Source organism: Mirounga leonina, unplaced genomic scaffold (assembly GCF_011800145.1).
Source record: "Mirounga leonina isolate KUSES-001 unplaced genomic scaffold, KU_Mleo_1.0 Mir_165, whole genome shotgun sequence".
NCBI lineage: Eukaryota > Metazoa > Chordata > Mammalia > Carnivora > Phocidae > Mirounga > Mirounga leonina.
Genome location: NW_023270415.1, coordinates 44,310,799 through 44,333,107, shown reverse-complemented (window position 1 = coordinate 44,333,107; position 22,309 = coordinate 44,310,799). Strand labels below are relative to the sequence as shown.

Below are 22,309 nucleotides of genomic sequence, written 5' to 3'. Positions count from 1 at the left end.
ATTTTTTTTTAAAGATTTTATTTATTTATCTGACAGAGAGAGAGACAAGGAGAGCAGGAACACAAGCAGGGAGAGTGGGAGAGGGAGAAGCAGGCTTCCCGCCGAGCAGGGAGCCCGATGCGGGGCTCAATCCCGGGACCCTGGGATCATGACCTGAGCCAAAGGCAGATGCTTAACCATCTGAGCCACCCAGGCGCCCCCCAAAAAATTTTAAAGCTAATAATGGCGGGGGTACCTGGGTGGCTCAGTCAGTTAAACTGAGGTGGCTCAGTCTGACTTTGATTTTGGCTCAGGTCATGATCTCAGGGTTGTCAGACTGAGCCCCACCTGGGTCTCTGGGCTGGCTGTGGAGTCTGCTTAAGATTCTCTCTCTCTCCCTCTCCCCCTGCCCCTCACCTCCCTTAAAAAAATAATAATTTTAAAAAGCTAATAAGGGCAGATGTGCCTTTCACTTGGGTCCAGGCAAATCAAAATGAAATGAAAGTATGAAGTATCTATTTTTAGAATTCTGATCCAAATGTGCTTTCATATTCAAATTAGCCCGTCTATATGGTCCCATTCTGATCTTGAAATAAGTTTCTGACACTATTTTCAAGTCCATCAACTGTGGTAAATGTATTCTGGGGGGGAAATGGCATTTTTTGTAAAATCCTATTTACCTAAGAAGTGGAGTAAATCAGTTCACTTACTATGTCCCCAGCGCTCTGCTTGAAGCTGGGCTACACAAGGATGAATAACACATGGTCCTTGCCCCCAAAGATTAGTAGTTCAGTGGGGTAAACACATCAATAGCCAAGTAAAATGCAGAATACTATACCATTCATTAAGTAATTCATTCAATTGTTCAGAAATGATCTATTAGGCAACAAATAATAGGCCAAGCACTATGCTAAGCATCACATACATATTATGGCAAACACCACAAGGTAGGGGCGCCTGGGTGGCTCAGTCGTTAAGCATCTGCCTTCGGCTCAGGTCATGATCTCCGGATCCTGGGATCAAGCCCCACATCGGGCTCCCTGCTCAGCGGGAAGCCTGCTTCTCCCTCTCCCACTCCTCCTGCTGTGTTCCCTCTCTCGCTGTCTCTCTCTCTCTGTCAAGTAAATAAATCTTAAAAAACAACGCCACCACACACACACACCACAAGGTAGCTTACTGTCTAGTGGGGAAGACAGTCAAATAAACTGGATGCTTCATTCACAGGGACGAGGAATTCTGCTATACTACTAGCTCAGGGAGAAGCTGAAAGACTGCACAGGGAGATGACATTATTAACACTAGAAAGTAAAGACTTCTGGAAATCTTGAGACACAAAAGATTACAGCACAAATAATTTGAGGGTATCAGACTAAATGACTAAGAATTAAGTATTGAGAGACAGTCCTAGGACATAAAAACATAAAAATGAGCAACTCTTGTCAGTCCTTTGAATTGAATTATAATTACAGCTAATGTTTTAAGTTGCTGAAGCTATAATAAACCAAAGGACTGTCTCCAGGTTACACACAGTGAGGGCAAAAAGGTTACGCAGTAAAATGGAAGTTTGTACCTTTTATTAGAGCCACATTTCAATAGGCAAATTTTTTAAATGTAAAAATGTTTTCCCCCAAATTCAAGGAGATCCTCCTGATTCACCTTATAGCCCACGGTGCCATCACTTTAACTGTCTTCCTCAAGAAAGCACCACCACCGCACATACCATTTTATATCACTGAAGCAGCCTTGCCTCCCCTAGGAAGTGTGACTGTTATTATTCCATTCTACAAATGAGGGCACTCAGTCTGCAGAGGACACCCCACACAAGGTCAGAGTTCTCAGCTGAGACTCAATCATTGATCCTTTGACTACAGATGCCATGCATGCTTTTTCTAGTACCCCAGTTCCCTCTCAAGAAGCCACCACACCCAGTTTACAGATTCCAGCTGCCCGAATCTGCCAACCAAACCCCTGGGGCATGCTCAGAATTCCTTCCAAGGGAGTGTTCCAGATATCACCCTCAATGCGACAAGAGCCAGCAAGGCACCATTAGATGCTCTCAGAATACAGGGTCCATGTGATCAGTGAGAAAGCTGGACATTGGACAGAAGGCAAGGGATGGTCCCCAGAGGAGGCCAGATAGAGAAACGCTGTCCAAAGAGCCTCTGGGAGACTTCAGACTGGGGGGTGTGGATGGGGACAATAGCAGGCTCCCTTTTATGTCTTAAAGAACATTCTGGATCTCTGAATATGAAGAGATAGGCCTAGCCTGGAGCCTGTTTTAGAACAGGCTGTCCGTGCATAAAAAAAAGTATCACAGGGTTGCCTGCCTAGCTTAGTCGGAGAAGGATGGGACTCTTGATCTTGGGGTTGTAAGTTTGAGCCCCACACTGGGTGTAGAGATTACTTAAAAGTAAAAAATCTTGTGCTCTCTCTGTCAAATAAATGAATAAAATCTTAAAAAAAAAAAAAAAGAAAAAAGTATCGCATACTAAAGGGTTAGAAGACTAGCATTTGGAAAAGACAAGAGAAAATATAAAGTGCAAAATGGCTACATCAATTTTTTTGTACAGCAAACACGTTCTCTTTGTGTTCTGATTGGCTCTATTCATTAGGTCTGTTAATCCCTATCTGTAACCATCCTAGTCCAACAACCTGGGTTACCATAAAATATGCTTTGAAAGACTGTTTGAAGCGATTATATTATTTACTCCCTGTTTAGTTTTAATATATACAAGAATACTTTATTCCTGTAGCTATTCATCAGACAGAAGTGAAACTCATAAAACGGAATGTCTTTACTAATGAAAGTGAAGAGTCTGTAACAGACTGAACCACTAGAATATAGATTTTGTATCTGATACAAGGACGGTGTTGTTATATTGTACTCTAGAGTTAAAAATCTAACAAAATAGCAATACATTCAAAATATCCCCAAGCAAAAACAAGTATCCGAAATTAAAGACAAGGGCACCTGGGTGGCACAGCTGGTTGAGCATCCTGCTCTTGGTTTCAGCTCAGGTCCTGATCTCAGGGCCGTGAGATGGAGCCCTATGTCAGGCTCCGCACTCAGTGCAGAGTCTATTTAGGACTCTCTCTCTCTCTCCCTTTGCCCGCCCCCACCAGCCCCCAATAAATAAATAAATCTTTAAAAAGAAGAAAGACAAAAAACATACACTTCTACAGTTGAAACACAGCTTGGAATTCTAGAACAAGCTGCTAAAGTATAACCTGGTAGCTAACCTTCTAAAACAGTCTTAATTGTCAAATTAAAATCAAGTGCAATGATAGAATCTAACCATCTCCTAGACAAGAAGTGTTTTATAACCATAATGCTCAACTATTTATTTATTTATTTATTTTTAAAGATTTTATTTATGTGACAGAGAGAGACACTGCGAGAGAGGGAACACAAGCAGGGGGCGTGGGAGAGGGAGAAGCAGGCTCCCCGCGGAGCAGGGAGCCCGATGCGGGGCTCGATCCCAGGACCCTGGGATCATGACCAGAGCCGAAGGCAGACGCTTAATGACTGAGCCACCCAGGCGCCCCTGACCTGTTTATATAAGGAAAGGAAGAAGCATTATTAAAGTGTATGTCATAAATATTCTTTACTATGAATCTAGAACATTCTTAAAGGTGATGTCAATATCTGATAGTGTTACTTTAATAGTGATACTGTTAAAAAAAAACAGTATCAAATTACTTCAAAAGTAGACAGCCTCTGAAGATCATTGTTCTTAGCTATTCTCAAAGTAAACTAATGAAAAGATTATCTAGTAAATTACTAATTACTCATTACTAATGGAAATACATAAATATCTTTAAGATCCTATTCTTGTTTATATGCTTACTTTAGAATAAATATTAAGATTATCTGAGAAACTCTCATTTAATTTCTAAACGGCTGGTAAGAAAAAAAAAACAGACAAAGAAATAGGCTCAGGTAAAAATAACAAAAGAATCAAAGAAAGCCCTACTATGATTTACTAACTTAATTTTTTAAAAAGTTTCAGAAAAGCTCTATGGTATTTCTCTATTATTAAAGCTTGTTCCTTATAGCTATACTCTGACTATTACTTGTTCTGTTCAATACCTTCTGAAAGATAAAAACGAATAGTCTAAGTTTTAACTACAGAGGCAAGCCTGTAAGAAAATGCATTTAACACCACAAAGCGTTTGAGTTCTGGTACCAAACCACTGGTACCAAAACTGTGGTCTGCAGACCAGCAGCTTCAGCATGAGCCACAGGTTATTATTACTAATGCAGAACCGCAACACCCACTCTAGACCCAAGGAATCAAGAATAAATGTCAACACAGCTGATGACTGGCCTCTGCAGCAAAGTAGGAGCTGAAGAGAACTTCAACGTGTTCAGAGGCAATGACTGTCAACCTAGGATTGAAGTATCTTTTAAGGACAAGAGCCAAATAAAGATATCTTCAAATAAAAGCTGTCAGAGTTTGCCACCAACAGAGCCTCACTAAAGGAAATTTTCAAACCTATATTTCAGACAGAAGAGTGAACCGAGACAACAGGTCTGAGTAGGGAAAGAAAATAACAGGCCATGTACTTTCCATAGTTTGGGTATTAAATATTCATTTTTAAAATAAAAATTATAATGACTGCAGGAAAAAGGGAGAAGAATGGACAAAGAGAGGCATAAATCTATGGGTGGTTCTAAACAAGCATGGTTACAGATCAAGGTCTTGGGAGCTTTTAAAAAAGACACTAAAATAGGGGCACCTGGGTGGCTCAGTTGTTTAATAGACTGCCTTGGGCTCAGGTCATGATCCCAGGGTCCTGGGATCGAGTCCCACATCGGGCTCCCTGCTCAGCGGGTGGCCTGCTTCTCCCTCTGCCTCTTCCACTGCTTGTGTTCCTGCTCTCTGTCAAAAAAAAAAAAGACACTAAAATAGGGGCGCCTGGCTGGCTCAGTGGGAGGAACATGTGACTCTTGATCTCAGGGTTGTGAGTCTGGGCCCCATGATGGGCACAGAGATTACTTAAAAATAAAATCTTAAAAAAAAAAAAAAAGACAAATGACTGGAGTTGAAGGACTTATTCAAAAGAAAGGCAACGATATCATTATTAACTGCAGACTTTGATGAGGATACATGTTGATATTTCCTGAGCGAACAACTAGAATCATAGAAACAGAGCGTAACTTCCAAAATAGCAGACAGGAAAAATGGGTAAGCAACAATGCAGTCCACATGAAGGATGGCACCAAAGGAGAGGGAAACAGAAACAATGACGGGAATAAATCTGGGTATGTTAACACTGTTACTGGAAGTGGACTAACTTCTGTAGCTAAAGACAAAGACCATCAGGCTCTCCAATGCTCCCACTCCCATCCCCGAACCCTCCTCCATGCCTTATCACGGGGCCACCGTTCTTCTCCGTAGTCTTCATCACACTTATGTGCCAATATTTATTTGTATGATTACTATGTCTATTAATTCTGATCAATATTTCCTTCCTCCATTAGACCACAGATTTGATGTTGGCAAGGACTGGGTTTATGCTGAATCCCAACTGCAACCCCAGCACCCGGCATATTTCTTAACACACAGTTCTCAAAAAATCTGTTAAAGGACAAGGGAGGAAGAAAGGAGAGAGGGAAAGAGGGAAGAAAGAAACTGAATAAGCATCAGCAATACCTTCTAGGCTTAAATTTTCTGCAATTATTTTCTTTTGAGATGGGAAGTCCTTAATCCATAAGCACAATGAACAGGTTTCTGATCTATAAGCTAGCTGCCTTCTATGTCTTATATAGATGACCATATGCATTTTCATGTTGAAAATGCTATTCGTGTGGCCTTCATTTTATCTTTTTAAAAATTCTTAAGCAGCCCATTAAAAACTCCATTAATGAAGCATGCCTTGGGAAAAATGCATTCACGTTTGTATACTACTCAGTTTTATCTACAGACATAACTATTTTTATGACTTGTTTAAAGTACCTTGTGATACTTTTTAATAACTATAATTGTTTACTTTTAGCATTATTAACTCCAATTTGGAGAGGAAAACTGAAGTACTGAGAACCAACCACTACCACTTTGTGGCCTTCTGCAGGTAGTACAGGATCTTAAAAATTAGGCCACCCTCAGGGGCACATCAGACTGGTAGATGTCCCCCGAATCTGCTCTCCCTTCTTTCACAGTCATAGGCTTATCCGGGTACATAAATGCCCAGAGACAGATAATATCTCCCAGCCTCCCTTGCAGTTAGGTCATAGGCCTTATTTTGGACTACTGGTATATAAGTGAAAGCAACGTGTGCAATTTCCATTTCACATCCTTAAAAAAACCAAGTTGTGGGGCACCTGGGTGGCTCAGTCGTGAAGCGTCTGCCTTTGGCTCAGGTCATGATCCCAGGGTCCTGGGATCGAGCCCCACATCGGGCTCCCTGCTCCGCGAGAAGCCTGCTTCTCCCTCTCCCACTCCCCCTGCTTGTGTTCCCTCTCTCGCTGTGTCTGTCACATAAATAAATAAAATCTTTAAAAAAAAAAAAAAAAAGTTGTTTGTCCTCCAGGTGTCCTTTCTTCCTTCCAGCAGGTCAGAAAACATAGTACCGGGGAGCTGTCTCCAGCCATGTAGACAAGGCTAAAGGACATGGCCTCCTCAGAACCAGAGAAGGAATCCACGCATTTGGGATGCCCCAGCAGAAGAGGTCTCTGAGTGACCTTCACGGAACAAAGTCTACCAACCCTGGACTGTTACATGACAGAGAAATAAAATGTAACTTGCATAAGTACTGCATTTTAAATCTCTCTGTTACAAGACTTTATCTACACCATAACAAATACAGAGGTTAAAATTAATATAACACAAAAGGGAAAAGAATAGATATCAGAGAATCCAATGATACCTTAAAAAGGAAAAAGAAAAAAGACTCCCAGACCAGCAGCACTAGATCAAGGTTGGGGAAATCCAAACTGAGGCTTCAACAGAGGATTATCAAGAAGCAAACCCCTCTCTTTAAGTGTAGTTGGAAGACATATTGACGCAGCCTGGAGACTTGATCTTTTTAGTCCTGAATGTTCTCTCTTCTGTGAAGTTGGACTCACCAGGTTGTCTTCATAAAAAGTTATTAACTACTCAAATCACTCAATAGTCATAATTTAGTGCCCTGTAATTTTAGCAGTTCAAGGTTAATAGAAGAGCTCAACCTTATTTTTACTAATAATTTGAAATTATATTTCTTTTAAAATTATATTTCTTTTGGTGCTCACATTTTTCCCTGAGAAATGATTTTCCCTTGGAAGCTGCAACTGCAAACAGGCAACCCTAAACCTTTAAAAGTTTGTTAAAAAGCAACTGAAGAAGTGTGATCTTCGCTTAATTTTTATTTTTCTTCAAGTAAAATGGGTTACCCAGTTTATAGCTTTTCAAGAACTCTTCTTAAAGCCCCACAAGCTCTATTAAGAGCCAAGGGAGCTGAGAGAGAAGTAGAAAGTAGTAAATTATGCTGCTAGGGCTCACATATTATTTCTTCTAGCATCCTTTTATGGACAATAATGTATCTGCCCCAAAGGGGATGGGGTGGGAAGGGAAAAATGTAGCCTCTTCCTTTATGACACAGATTCAAAGTAAGTTAACAAAATAAATATATTACACATTTAGATAAACATAATAGACATCATAGTGCAAAACTCATGTTAACCATTTTAATACTTGATGCTTTGTTAATTAGATATATTTAGAGTGGGTCCCAGAGAAGTTGATATTAATGACAGGTCTGATGGCAATCTTTATTTCATGGTCAGCCTATCTTTAAAACATCCTGATGAACATCTATCATAATGTGCAACAAAAGCTGAAAAACATATTAAATATCACTGGATACAGAGAACAAACTGGTGGTTGCCATAGGGAAAGTGGGGGGGGGCAATGGGTAAAATAGATAAAGGGAATTATCTTGCTGAGTACTGAGAAATGTATAGAATTTTTTAATTATATTGTGCACCTGAAACTAATATAACACTGTATGTTAATTATATTTCAATTTAAAAAATAAATAAATAAATACATATCACTGAAATCTTCCCCAGCCAATATTTTATAGAGCTACCCTTGATCCTTTATATTAGGTGGTGGCAGAGGGTCCCTGTGCTTTTTGAAAAGGGCTCACTGGACATCTTTCAAAAATTCAGTATCCCTCACTATCCAAATCTATTTGATTCCTGAATTCAGGTGGAGAAAGTCTAGATGTCAAGAGAAACTTCTATCATTCACTAACTGATAAAAATTCCCATCCATATTATCCACAGCCCTAGCCAATGAGACACTGGTGTTGGAAAGAACCAGTACTTTCTGTATCTCATACATGGAAGACCTTTCTAGTTTTTCAGCCACCTAAAACAGCCTGCTATTTTAACATTCCTTAAAAACTGAATATTAAAAGCAGCAATAGAAAAACAACTTGTTACATTCAAGGGAACCCCCCCCAACAAGACTATCAGCAGATTTTCCAGCAGAAACTTTGCAGGCTAAAAGAGAGTGGCACAATATATTCAAAGTGCTGGAAGAAAGCCAACTTCCAACCAAGAATACTCTATCCAGCAAAGTTATCATTCAGAAGTGAAGGGAGGTAAAGAGCTTCCCAGGCGAGCAAAAACTAAAGGAGTTCACTGCCACTACACCAGCCTTACAAGAAAGGTTAAAGAGAAAAGAAAGGGTACTACTTAGTAACAAGAAAACATATGAAACAATAAATCTCACTGGGAAGGTAAATATATAGTAAAGGTAAATATAAAGTAAATATATAATCATTTATAAAGCCAGTATGAAGGTTAAAAGCCAAAATTGGGGTGCCAGGGTGGCTCAGTCAGTTCAGCAGCCGACTTGGTTTTGGCTCAGGTCATGATCTCACATGGCTTGTGGGATCAAGCCTTGCATCTGGCTCCATGCTCAGTGGGGAGTCTGTTTAAAGATTCTCTTCCTCTGCCCTTCCTCCCACTCACATATGTGTGTGTGTGCACTCTCTCTAAAATAAATAAATCAATCTTTAAAAAATAAATAAAAGACAAAAGTAGTAAAAACACCTCTGATTACAATAATTAGTTGAGGAATACACGTGTAAAATGTGACATCAAAAAAAGCATGGCAAAGACAATAAAAATGCTGAGCTTTAGAATGGTATCAAACTTAAGTTGTTATCAACTTCAAATAGACTCTTACATATAAAAGTTGTTATATTTGGGCTTCATGGTTACCACAAAACAAAAACCCATAGTGAATACACAAAAGATAAAGGGAAAAGAATAGAAGTATACCACTAAAGAAAGAGAAGAAAAAACAAAGAGAAACTACAAAAACAGCCAGTGAACAATTAAGAAAATGGCAATAAATACATGCCTATAAATAATTATTTTATATGCAAGTGAACTCAATTCTCCAATCAAAAGACCAAGTGGCTGAATGAATTAAAAAATGAGCCCCATCTATATGCTGCCTACAAGAAACTCACTTTAGATGTAAAGACACATACAGACTGAAAGTAAAAGGATGGCAAGATATTCCATACAAATGAAAGCCAAAAGAAAGCTGGAGTAGCTATACTTACATCAGATAAAATAGACCTTAAAGAAAAGACTGTAAAAAGAGACAAAGAAGGGAATTACATAATAATAAAGGGGTAAATCCAACAAGAAAATATAACATTTGTAAATATTTATGGCACAACATAGGAGTACCTAATATATAAAGCAAATATTAACAGATCTGAAGAGAAAAATAGACACCAATAAGGGTAGGGAATTTTAATATCCCACTTACATCAATGGATAGATCATCCAGATAGAAAATCAGCAGGAAACACTGGCCTTAAACAACATATTAGACCAGATGGACTAACAGATACACACAGAACATTCCATCCAAAAGCAACAAAATACACATTCTTCTCAAATGCCCATGGAACATTTTCCAGGATAGATTATACGTTAGGACACAAAGTAAATCTTAACAAATGTAAAAGGACTGAAATCATATCAAGAATCTTTTCTGACCACAGATGAAACTAGAAATTAATTACATGAAAAATCTGGAAAATTTATAAATATGTGGAGATTAAACAACATGCTACTGACCAACCAAGGAGTCAAAGAAGAAATCAACAGAAAAATTTTTTAAATCTTGAAATGAATAAAAATGGAACTATATTACATACCAAAATTTGTGGGATGTAGCAAAATCACTTCTAAGAGGAAAGTTCGTAGTGATAAATGCCTACATCAAGAAAGAAGAAGGGACGCCTGGGTGGCTCAGTCGGTTAAGCGTCTGCCTTTGGCTCAGGTCATGATCTCAGAGTCCTGGGATCGAGTCCCACATTGGGCTCCCTGCTCAGCGAGGAGCCTACTTCTCCCTCTCTGCTGCTCCCCCCAGCTCATGCTCTCTCTCTCTCAAATAAATTAAAAAAAAAAAAAGAAGAAAGAAGAAAAGTCTCAAATAAACAATCTAACTTTATGCCTCAAGGAACTAGAAAAAATGAAGCCCAAAGTTAGTAGAAGGAAGAAAATAACAAAGATTGGGGCAGAAGTAAATGATATAAAGACTAAAAAGACAATAAAGAAAACCAAGGAAACTAGGAGCTGGTTCTTTGAAAAGATGAACAAAATTGACAAGACTTTAGCTAGCCTCACCAGGGGAAAAAAGACTCAAATAAATAGAATCAGAAATGAAAGAGGAAATGTTACAACTGATGCCACAGAAATACAAAGGATCATGAGACTGCTATGAACAATTATATGCCCACAAGCTGGACAACCTACAAAAAATGGATAAATTCCTAGAAGCCTACAACCTACCATGACTGAATCATGATGAAACAAAATCTGAATAGGCCAATTGCTAGTAAAGAGATTGAATCCATAATCAAAAGCCTCCCAACGAACAAAAAGGCCAAGACCAGATGGTTTCACTGATGAATTCTAACCAACATTCAAAGAATTAATACCAATCCTCCTTAAACTCTTCCAAAAAATAGAAGAGGCAGGAACTCCTCCAAACTCATTTTATGAGGCCAGCACTGCCCTGATACCAAAACCAGACAAGGATGCTACAAGAAAAGCAAATTACAGACCACTATTCCTGATGAACATAGATGTAAAAATCCTCAAGAAAATATCAGCAAACCGGGCGCCTGGGTGGCTCAGTCATTAAGCTTGAGTCATGATCCCAGAGTCCTGGGATCAAGCCCCACATTGGGCTCCCTGCTCCATGGGAAGCCTGCTTCTCCCTCTCCCACTCCCCCCTGCTTGTGTTCCCTCTCTTGCTGTGTCTCTCTCTGTCAAATAAATAAAATCTTAAAAAAAAAAAAAAAGAAAATATTATCAAACCAAAGAAAATATTAGCAAAAAAAGAAAATATTAGCAAACCAAATTCAATCAAATAAAAGAATCATAAACCATAATCAAGGGGGATTTTTTTTCCAGGGATGCAAGGGTGGTTCAACATCCACAAATCAATGAACTATATCACATTAACAAAATGAAGGTTAAAAATCATATGATCGTTTCAATACATGCAGAAAAAGTAACTGACAAAATTCAACATCCATTTATGATAAAAACTCTCAACAGAGTGGTTATAGAGGGAACATACCTCAACATAAAAAAGGCCACATATGACAAGCCCACAGCTAACATACTCAACAGTGAAAAGCTAACAGCATTTCCTCTAAGATCAGGAACAAAACAAGGATATCCCACTCCCACCACTTTTATTTAACATAGTATTGGAAGTCTTAGGCACAACAATTAGGCAAGAAAAAGAAATAAAAGGCAACCAAATGGAAAGAAAAAAGTAAAACTGTCACTATTTGCAGATGACATATTATATATAGAAAACCCTAAAGACTCCACCAAAAAACTTAGAATAAATGAATTCATTAAAGTTGGAGGATATAAAATCAATACTCAAAAAAAGTTGCATTTTTATTCACCAATAATGAGCTATCAGAAATAGAAATAAAAAACAATCCTATTTACAATTGCGTCAAAGAGAATAAAATACCTAGGAATAAATTTAATCAAGGAGGTAAAAGACATGTATATTGAAAACTATTAAGATATTAATGAAAGAAATCAAAAAAGACATAAATAAATGGAAAGATATTCCGTGCTCATGGGTTGGAAAAATCAATATTGTTAAGATGTCCATACTACCCAAAGCAAGCTAGATTCAATGTAATCCCTAGCAAAATTCCAATGGTATCTTTCAAAGAAACAGAATAATCCTAAAATTTGTAATGGAATCACAAAAAACCTTGAATAGTCAAAGCAAACTTAAGAAAGAAGACCAAAGCTGAAGGCATCACACTCCCTGATTTCAAACTATTATAAAGCTTATAGTAATCAAAACAGTATGGTTTGCCATAAAAACAGACACACAGATCATGGAACATAATAGAAACCCATGCATATTTGGTTAATTAATTTACAACAAAGAAGCCAAGAATATACAGTAAGAAAGGAACAGTTTCTTCAATGAATGGTGTTCAGAAACGGCGTTCGACCACTATCTTATATCACATGCAAAAATTAACTCAAAATGGGGGCACCTGGATGGCTCAGTGGTTAAGCGTCCAACTCTTGGTTTCAGCTCAGGTCAAGATCTTGGGATTCTCTCTCACCCTCTCCCTCTGCCCTCCACCCCCCTTCAGTCGCGTGCACGCGCATGCTCTCTTTCTCTTTCTCTCTCAAATAAATAAATTTTTAAAAAAAACTAACTCAAGATGGATTAAAGACTTGAATATAAGGCCTGAAACCATAAAATTCCTAGAAGAAAATACAGGTGGTAAACTCCTTGACATAGGTCTTAGTGATGATCTTTTAATCTGACACCAAAAGCAAAAGCAACAAAAACAAAAATAAGTGGGACTACATCATACAAAAAAGCTTCTGTACAGCAAAGAAAACCAATAACAACATGAAAAGACAACCTATCGACTGGGAGAAAATATTTGTAAATCATATATTTATCTGATCAGCCACTACTTTCCAACATATATAAAGAACCCTTATAAGTCAATAGCAAAAAAACAATCTAATTTAAAAATGGGCATAAGATCTGAATAGACATTTTTCCAAAGAAGATATACAGATGGCCAACAGGTACATGAAAAGATGCTCAACATAGCTCATCATCAGGGAAATGCAAATCAAAACCACAATGAGATATCACCTCACATCTGTTAGAATGGCTATTATCAAAAAGAAACAAAATAACAAGCGTTGATGAGCATGTGGGGAAAAGGGAGCCCTTGTGCACTGGTGGTGGGAATGCAAACTGGTGCAGCCACTCTGGAAAACAGCATGGAGGTTCCTCAAAAAATTAAAAATAGAACTACCATATGACCCAGCAATTCCACTTCAGGGTATTTATCTTAAGAAAACATAAACACTAACTTGGAAAGATATCTGCACCCCCTTGTTCATTGCAGCATTATTTACAACAGCCGAGATACGGATACAACCTAAGTGTCCATCAACAGATGAATGGATAAACAAATTGTGACATATATATACACAATGCAGTATTACTCAGCCATAAGAAAAGAATGAAATCTTGCCATTTGCGACAACTTGGATGGACCTCAAGGACATCATCCTAAGTGAAATAAGTCAGACTGAGAAAGACAACACCATCTGATCTCTATTACATGTAGAATCTAAAAAAACAAGCTCAGAGAACAAATGGTGATTACCAGAGGCAGGACATGGGAGGTCAGAGAAATGGGTAAAGGGGGCCAAAAGGTAAAAAGGAAAAAAAATATGGTCCATTACTGACCAACAAAAAACAAAACACAGAGTCTTACACTGGGGGAAAAAAACTGCTTTCATCCTATCACCCTTGCTCATAATTCTTCAATGCCTCCCCACTGCCTACAGAATAAAATCCAAAATCTATAATCTAGTATTTTGGTCTTTTACAATCTAGTATAGTAGGGAAAACACTAGGCAGTAAGGATTATATAAGACTATGTATTAGCTCATATCTTGCCCTGGACTTAGGGGTTAAGTCATGGACTCTGACAGCTAAAAAGAAACTATCAATCTTAAATGAGCATATGACCACCTACAGCACCTGACCCCAGGGTTGCTTTAAGGTCTAAATAAGAATAAATGGGAAAGCCCACTAAAAACTATCAATCGTTCTACAAATACAAGCTGTCGGTTTTACTATCCAGTATTATCACCCAGACAAAAAAAAAAAAAAAAAAAAAAATCAGTATTTATCGCACCAGAATTTCTCAGGATACAAAGAGAATCCACCAGGCTTGGGTACACAAGCACACTGGGACTTACAAAGTGAACCAGTTGGTTATTTGAAAGGTCAGGTCGTAAAGCTAATGAAACCAGCTACTCTGACCTCTTTTATCCTTTATAATCTGATATATGGCTAACTACCTTATGAATAGGGTACAAATACAAAGAGGCATTCAGTACATATTTGCTCAATGACTAAGTGCCTAAAACACACTTGGATGATGATGAAAAGGATGACATACACAAAGGCGTACTCGTCCCAGGTGTCAAGTTCAGGTGCTTTCAACGACCAGTACCCCCTTTTAAAACACTCTAAGAAAGTCACGTGGTAAAACAATGAAAGAAATTACAAAGGAAAAAGTTTTGCTTGAGTATGTTAAGAGAAATTCAGGTCCTGGTGGTAAAATGTACTCGTAAGAAATGGGGGCTTTGGCCTAAGGAGGAGCAAGCATTGTAATTGTCCTCCTCCTCCCAGTAACAGTCTCGGATTCTCTGGGAAATGACTCATCCCTCTGCTCTCAGAGCAAAGTTAATCCCATCCCCAGCTCACATCTCTCTCTAATCAATAGTTCAAGGGCAGGAGAATGACCCAGACCTAAATTCATCTGATAGTCTCGTCACATATCCCTGGCCTGTTTAGTTCAGGGGTGGACAGATCCTTAGGTTTGTCAAATCAGAATGAACTGTGGGATTTTTGCAATGACCTGCAAAAGAGGGTAACCAGAAAAGGAAGGAGTGGGAGGGGGAAAGACATGTCAGAAACCACGGTGCTAACTGTTTAAGCCAATTGACATTGGCTTACAACATGCAGGTCATGAAATACACAGACTTAACTAGGATAGAGAGCCAAAGTTTTTAGGAGTAGGCTAACAAGTTCATATTTGTGTCTGAGAAAAGTACTTCTGGGAACTGCATCTATAATAGACTTAAAAAAAAAATGTTGTTTAATGGCAAGGCTAGAAACAGAAAGACGATTATAATAGCCAAGTGAGTGCTAATGGGAGCCTAAATGAGGCAAATGATAGCAAGAAGAAGAAAAAAGGACAGAATAAGGAGGTAATCAGGAGGTAGAACAAAAATCAATAGGACATGGACACAGAATCAAGGAAGAGATTACGGTGGCAGGAGAAACAGGCGTGCAGCCGAGGAGTCTAGACAGATGGTGAGAGAGAGACTAGAGTATGGGTGAACTTGGGGAGGAAGTTAATGGATTCAGGTTTAGAATAGGAAGTTTTGATGAAGAAAGAGTGGAAATCCCAGAAGACTACCTAACAATCAGCCCACGTCAAATACTTTTTATATTATGATCCCTCTGGAAACCAGGACAAGTCAGTCTTCATTCCCTGTGAAGATGGATAATCATCTTGTCTCTCTGAAAATATTTATAGTTATTAAAGGTTAGGTAATAATTCAACTTCTTTTTAGGGTAAGCGATTAAACTGCCTTTTAAAATAAACAAATACAAACCTCTATCTCATACTGTAACACAAAAGTTAACTGGAGGTAGATCACAGATGTAAATATAAAAGCTAAAGCCATAAAGCTTTAGAAGAATATATGAGAGTATCTTCACAATCTGGGGGTGGGCAAAGATTTCTTAGAATACAGAAAGTACTAACCAGAAAAGAAAAAACTGACAAATTGAACTTAAAATTAAAAACTGGTCATCGGGGCACCTGGGTGGCTCGGTTGGTTAAGTGACTGCCTTCGGCTCAGGTCATGATCTCGGGGTCCTGGGATTGAGCCCCGAGTTGGACTCCCTGCTTAGCGGAGAGCCTGCGTTCTCCCTCTCCCGCTGCCACCCCCCACCCACCGTCCCAGCTCTTGTGCACGTGTGTGCTCTCTCTCTCTATCTGTCTCAAAACAACAACAAATTTCTTTTCATCAAAATATATCATTAAGAAAATGGGTAGACAGCCATGCGCTGGGAGAAAACATTCACAAAATGGATCTTTAACAAACGACCAGGATCCAAAGTATATAAAGAGATCTTACAAATCATTAAGAAAAAAAAAGATAAAAACCAATTTTAAAATAGGCAATAAACAGCACTTCACAAAGGAAGATATATGACTGGCCAATAAGCAAAGATAAACTGTTCCACATCACTAGTCATAAGGGAAACATAAACTAAAGCTACCACGAGCTACAACTATATACCCACCAAAATGACTAAAATTAAAATGACTGACGACACCAAATGTTGACAAGGATGTGGTACAACTGGAACCTCCATACATTGCTGGTTGGAGTATAAAATGGCAGACCCACTTTGGAAAATTGCTTGGCAGTTTCTTATAAAGTTAAACGTACTTCTACCCAATAACCAGCAATTCCACTGCTAGGTATGTACTCTAGAGAAATAAAAACATACGTCCACAAAAAGTCTTGTGCAAGAGGGGTGCGTGGGTGGATCAGTCGGTTAAGCTACCTTCGGCTCAGGTCATGATCTCTGGGTCCTGGGATCAATGGACCCTGCATGGGACTTTCTGTTCAGCAGGTAGTCTGCTTCTCTCTCTCTCTCTCTCTCTCTCCCTCTGCCCCTCCCCACTGCTCGTTCTCCCTCAAATAAATAAATAAAATCTTTATTAAAAAAAAAAGTCTTGTGCAAGAATGTTCAGAGCAAGCTTTAACCATAATAGCCCCAAACTGGAAACAACCCAAATGTCCATCATCTGGCAAATGGATAAATTGTGATTTATTCATACAATAATACTCAGCAATATAAAGCATCAAGCTATGGATGTACTCCAATTAACATGAATCAATTTAAAAGACGTTAATGCTAAGTGAAAGAAACCATACACGAAAGAATACATACAGTATAATCCCATTTATAGGAATAGGTAAAACTCTCCTTCAGGGTGGGGGTGAAGGGGTGGCAGGGATTAACCGGGAAGAGACACAAGGGAACTTTCTGGGGTTTTGGAAATGTTTTCTAGGTGTGTGGGTTACACAAGTGCATGCATTTGTCAACTCAATGTACTATAGGCTTCTGTGGATTTCACCATATGTAAATTATGCCTCATTAAAAGGAAAAAATAAACAAAAAATGATCTCTAATATAAATACCGAAAATCAATATGCTTTACTAGACCGAAGGAAACCTTTGTAATTCTAAGGCAAAAACAAAACACACCCACAACTTTTAAAAGGTAAAAACAAGTGGAAACGGGCCGACTAAAACATCACACGGACCACAAACCAACCGTGGGACTGTATGCAAATCACTTAAGCTCTCTGGGCCTCTGTTTTCTCATCTATAAAACAGGGATTAGAAAATCGACCTCACCAGGAATATGTAAAAATTACGCGTATGCAAAGCACCTGGCACACAGGGCCTTAGTAAATGGTAGTGGGGTAGGAAACAGCAATTAGAAAATGCATAAAAAAGATCCCCTTTACCTTTCTGGTATAATAGGCAATTATTTATTAATTTAAAGAAGAGTTTTATTTTAATATCTGCCCACAGCCCTATCCTTTTTTCATGAAAACTCTCCCCCTGTCGGATAACTGACCCTATGCCATCTGGACGGCTGGTGGGGGGAGAGGTGCCTTGCTCTTCAGTGACCCTGCTCCCTCATCTCAAAAATGTTCATGTGAAACGAAGTTTTGGGCAATCAAATTATATGTAAAGGTATGAGTGAAACTCACAAGTGTACATTGCTTTATGAAATGCAAAGACTTCTTATGAAGAGTGTCAGTACTAGAGCCAGGCATCCCATTTATTAGGTTTACCTAAGGTAGCATCCTTACATCTGCTAGAAAGCTTTCTAATTATCTTTCAAAAGGCCATGCTGTTTCCAAATGCTACAACACGCACAGCAATAACTACTTTCCGCAAAAAGCATGTTCAAACAGTAGACAAAGCTTGCAGAGTACTCTCCTTTTATCACACCAATGCTGTCTGGTTGGATTACAGCCAGCCACAGGGCTCAAGTAGATTTATCTTTCCTGTAGATCGTGTAAGTACATTTGCCTAATGCAGTGCCCTAGATTTTACAAATTACATTTGCTGGTGTACTTGCAAGTCTGCAGTTTTGAACATTTTCAAGGAGGACACAAGACATTTATATGCAATAGTCTGTCTTGACCATCAATAAAAAGCCTATTTTGAGGCCACCTGCTATCCTTTCGCTGTATTCAAAATTTCTGCAAAGCATTTCTTGGCTTTTAGCAAAGTCCGTGTCGAGCCAAGATGCTGATGGTCTATCTGCATTCAGACTACACAAAAAGAATCCACACATACCAAAGATCTGTTTGAAAGTCCTTAAGGCCAAAAAATGTCTATTGTGTGGCCGGTGATAGGCAAGGACTAAAGGAAACTTGAAACTATAAATAGCGCAAAGAACACCACAGGCCTGGGGAAAAATGTTTTGCTTAAAATGGCACAACGACACAATTCGACATGATGTCCTTATGATACTGAAAAAGTGAATCTGAACCAACAAAAAAACTCTGATGATTAAGAAGAATTTATTCTCACTAAACAGTTCAATATGCCATTTTAGTACCACTATTTCCTCAGGACGCAGTGGTATTCACTGCACAGTGGCTCGGGTCTAACTCTCCATCATGATGTCACAAAACCCGAAATGCAACGCAATCCGACTCAGTGTTGGTGCATGCAGTCCAGGGGTGCCAACAATCAACCTGGAGCAGGCACGGGGCCAGAAAGACTCCATCAGGTTTCCTCACTGCCCCCCGATAATCACTGCTCCCCATACAAACAAGTCCTTAAAAGCTCCAACCTAAAAAAAAGAAAAAAACCCAGATTTGCTGGCGGTGTCTAAGAAAGGTACAGGGGTCACCTGTCAATGAGCAGGAAAGTAAGGGGGTGTAAAAATGGCTTCCCCGGGCGGACTGAAACGCAGTAAATCACAAGCAAATCCCTTTCTAGAGTAACGGCTTTACACCAGACCTGTGGAGGGACTCGGGCACCGCGCTGCCAAGCAGCCCCCAACCGTTTCTCCTCCGGACGCGAACGCGCGCAGGAGACCCGACAGCAAAGGCGAGACCAGATGCGGGCAGCGAGAATGGGCAGCCCGGGGCTGCAAGCCCGACCGGGGGGGGGGGGGGGGGGGGGGGGGGGGAAGGGGGCAGAATGCTCTCCGTCACCCTCACGACCCTGTCGCGGCCCGTCAAAACACAAAGCCCAACGGGTGGGGACAAGAAAGAAAGGAATGGAAAACACGTGGTCCGCAGATCCGATGGGGGCTCCCGGGCCACCAGGTGCACTTCTACCGGAAGCGGAGGACGCGGCCACGGCCGCAGCCCACAGCACCCCCGACTCCGGGCCCCGGCCGGACCCCCGCCACAGGCTGGCCGAGCCGGGGATCGCGGACAGGCTCGCGCAGAGAATTAAGTTTCTAATAATACAACTTTAGGCGGATTATAGCCGGCGTCGCCCAACACCGAGGCCGCACTTGGGGGGGGGGGGCGGTGCGGGGCGCAGCGGGCGCGCGGGCCGGGGTCCCGGAGGGGAACGGAGGCGGGGGCTCGCGGCGCTGGCGCCTCCTCGCCGGCAGGTGCGCCCCCCGCGCGTCGCCGCGCTCACCAGGTACCAGACGCCGAGCAGGATGGTGCCGGTGCGGACATGGCAGCAGAGGCAGCAGCTGTTGGAGTAGAACCGCGTCCAGGGCGCGACCATCTTCATCGCTCGGGCAGCGGTGCCGTGGCGCGAGCGCGCGCCCAAGTTTGCAGGACGTCGGCCGCGTAGCTCGGGGCTCCTTGCGCGGCTGCTGCCGGCTCCCCCGCCGCTCCCGCTCCCGGTTCCGCTCGCCCGTTCGCCCGCTCGCCAGGGGCCCGCGCTCCGCGCCTCAGCCGAGAGCTCCGAGCGGCTGCAGCGGCCGGCCCCTGCGCTCCGGAGGGGGGGGGGGGGGGGGGGGGGGGGGGGGGGGGGGGGGCAACGCGGGGCGGCCCACGTGACCCGCGCCGGGGCCAGTGATGTCACCGCGGGCTCCAGCCAGCTGCGGGCGCCGCCGGCCGGGATAGATAAATCAATCATCCTGCACGCCCCCCCCCCTCCCCCCCCCCCCCCCCCGCCGACCCGGCCGGTCCGGGAGCAGGCCCGCGGTGGAGTTCCGGGCCTCCCCTCTCTCCTGTGGTCATCTGTGTAACTCTGTCACGGGTTTGAGATTCTTTTATGGTCTCGTTGGTTGTGGTTTCTCTCCTTCCACTTCTATTTTGCCGATGATCTGTAGATGCAAATGCCGTCACTGTTATCTTGCAAACTGGAAAAGGGAAAACTGCAGTCCTTCGAACCGCTGCTGGAGCCAGAGCAATTTGTCTCCGCTTCCCAGCTCAATTACTGTGGTAGTAACCTTTTTCCCAGAAAATAGGATGTGTGTCAAGGACATCCGCGCTGTGCTTCGGGTAGCATTTTTAATCATGACGGCAGCTCTAAAGAAACAATCATCGAGCCAGTTACTGCCTCAAGGTCTCTGAAGGACACAACGCAGAGCGTAAGGGGTACTGAAAGACAGGACTCCAATCAGGGGTTATTTCCTCCCATTTATTGTTTGGTCTCAAAGCGCCCTTGTCCTGGGTTAGCCGCTAATCACCGCTTAAGCTAAGCATCTCAGCTGAGTTAGATTATTAGCGCACGTCAAAGTTTCATTTCGGACTTGGAGCAACAGAAAAACTGGTCGGATTTAAATGTCTTAAGGACAGGTTATACAGGCGAGAAGGAAAGTGTTAGATGCGGTGGTTTAAGTGTGGGACTAGTTAGTTTGACGAGGTTGTAAAGCTGGCGCATTCTTAGTGCCTCCCTTAAACCCGGATCCGAAGGGACTGGAGCGTCTTCCCCAGAGACCCTCAGATGTGGGCCCTTAACTGGAACTAGTAAGTAACATCATTGTGGGAGATAATCAGAAAGAAGGAAGAAGGAAGATCAGCTTTTGTTTTGTTTTGTTTTCTGAGACTACAAATTTCTGTTTTCTCTCAAACCTGAGATAATTTTCTCTCTGGCGTCTCCATTTAATGTTCCGTTATACCCATAGCTACTTTTAAACGGCCATGGGACAAGCATGAATGCTCTGAGCAGGGATGGACATAGAGAATCAGGGTGGGGAGTGCTACTTTCCAAATTCAAACTGCAGACATGTTCTTCTAACGACCTCCAGCTTTGCCCTCCCCACCAGGATTTCAGATTCATTAGGCACATGATTCATTTGATTAAAGGGAATTTTATATTTCACAGAGCTTACTATTCAGGATTTGAATTTACAGACATTTGCCAAATGGCTCTAGATAAGAAGAGAGATGGAGAGTAGAGAAAATCTGGCTGGAGAAAGGAGATAAGGAGAGAAAAGGTACATCTGCAAGCAAAGTTTATGAAATAAAACTTAATGTCAGTATCTCTAGAGTTGTATTTATTTGGATGCAAGAGGATTGGGGAGGATTGGCAAAACAAATCCAGAAAAACAAAAACCCCAGAGGCTTCCCCAGGAAGTTACTCACAGCCGGGTGACTCGGGTGACTCTACTCATTCTCAAACAGCGGCATATTTACTGGAGTACTGATCGCAGTGGGACAGGTCTTTAGACAGATCACCTTGTTCTCATCCCTGAGCCCCTCAGCTTCTGGGGCCACAGAGCAAAGAGCAAAGACAATAGCCTCCATACCCTTAGTCAGGTTGCCCTGCAAGTCGCTCACCCCTCCTCTCCCATTCTTCTCTCTCTCCATGGTGCCTTCATCACGGGAGGAGATGGGGACACGGTAGGGACTCCATTTTAGAAAAGCCCCATTTACTCATGCTCCATAGTTCACCTTGCATCTGAGTAAACCAGAAAAGCTATGTTCATCATTCTCTGCGTTTCATCCTAGGCCCCCAAACACCTGATAACGTCTAAAAAGAACTGGATCCCAAACATGTTCCAGGACATTCGCCTCAAACAAACCTCCATGGACACTGGCATCAATACCCCACCTTCAGTAATTTGTGGAATAACATCTATCATTTACCTGACACTTGCCTTTGATGGGACTCAACCCTGGATTCCTAAAGGAACACGTGCCCTGGACCCCTTTCCAATATAAACCCCTAACCCCAAGCAA

At 41.3% G+C, this 22,309-nt stretch overlaps 1 protein-coding gene across 1 annotated transcript in view; it reads right to left on the bottom strand.

The window, feature by feature from the left end:
* LAPTM4B (lysosomal protein transmembrane 4 beta) overlaps positions 1-20,118 on the bottom strand; it is a 75,144-nt gene extending 55,026 nt beyond the window's left edge. Inside the window, exon 1 of the mRNA XM_035011586.1 lies at positions 19,809-20,118. Within this exon, the coding sequence (XP_034867477.1) occupies positions 19,809-19,907 (99 nt within the window). The 5' untranslated portion in view covers positions 19,908-20,118. The remainder of the gene's footprint in view (positions 1-19,808) is intronic.
* Positions 20,119-22,309: the final 2,191 nt, after the last annotated feature.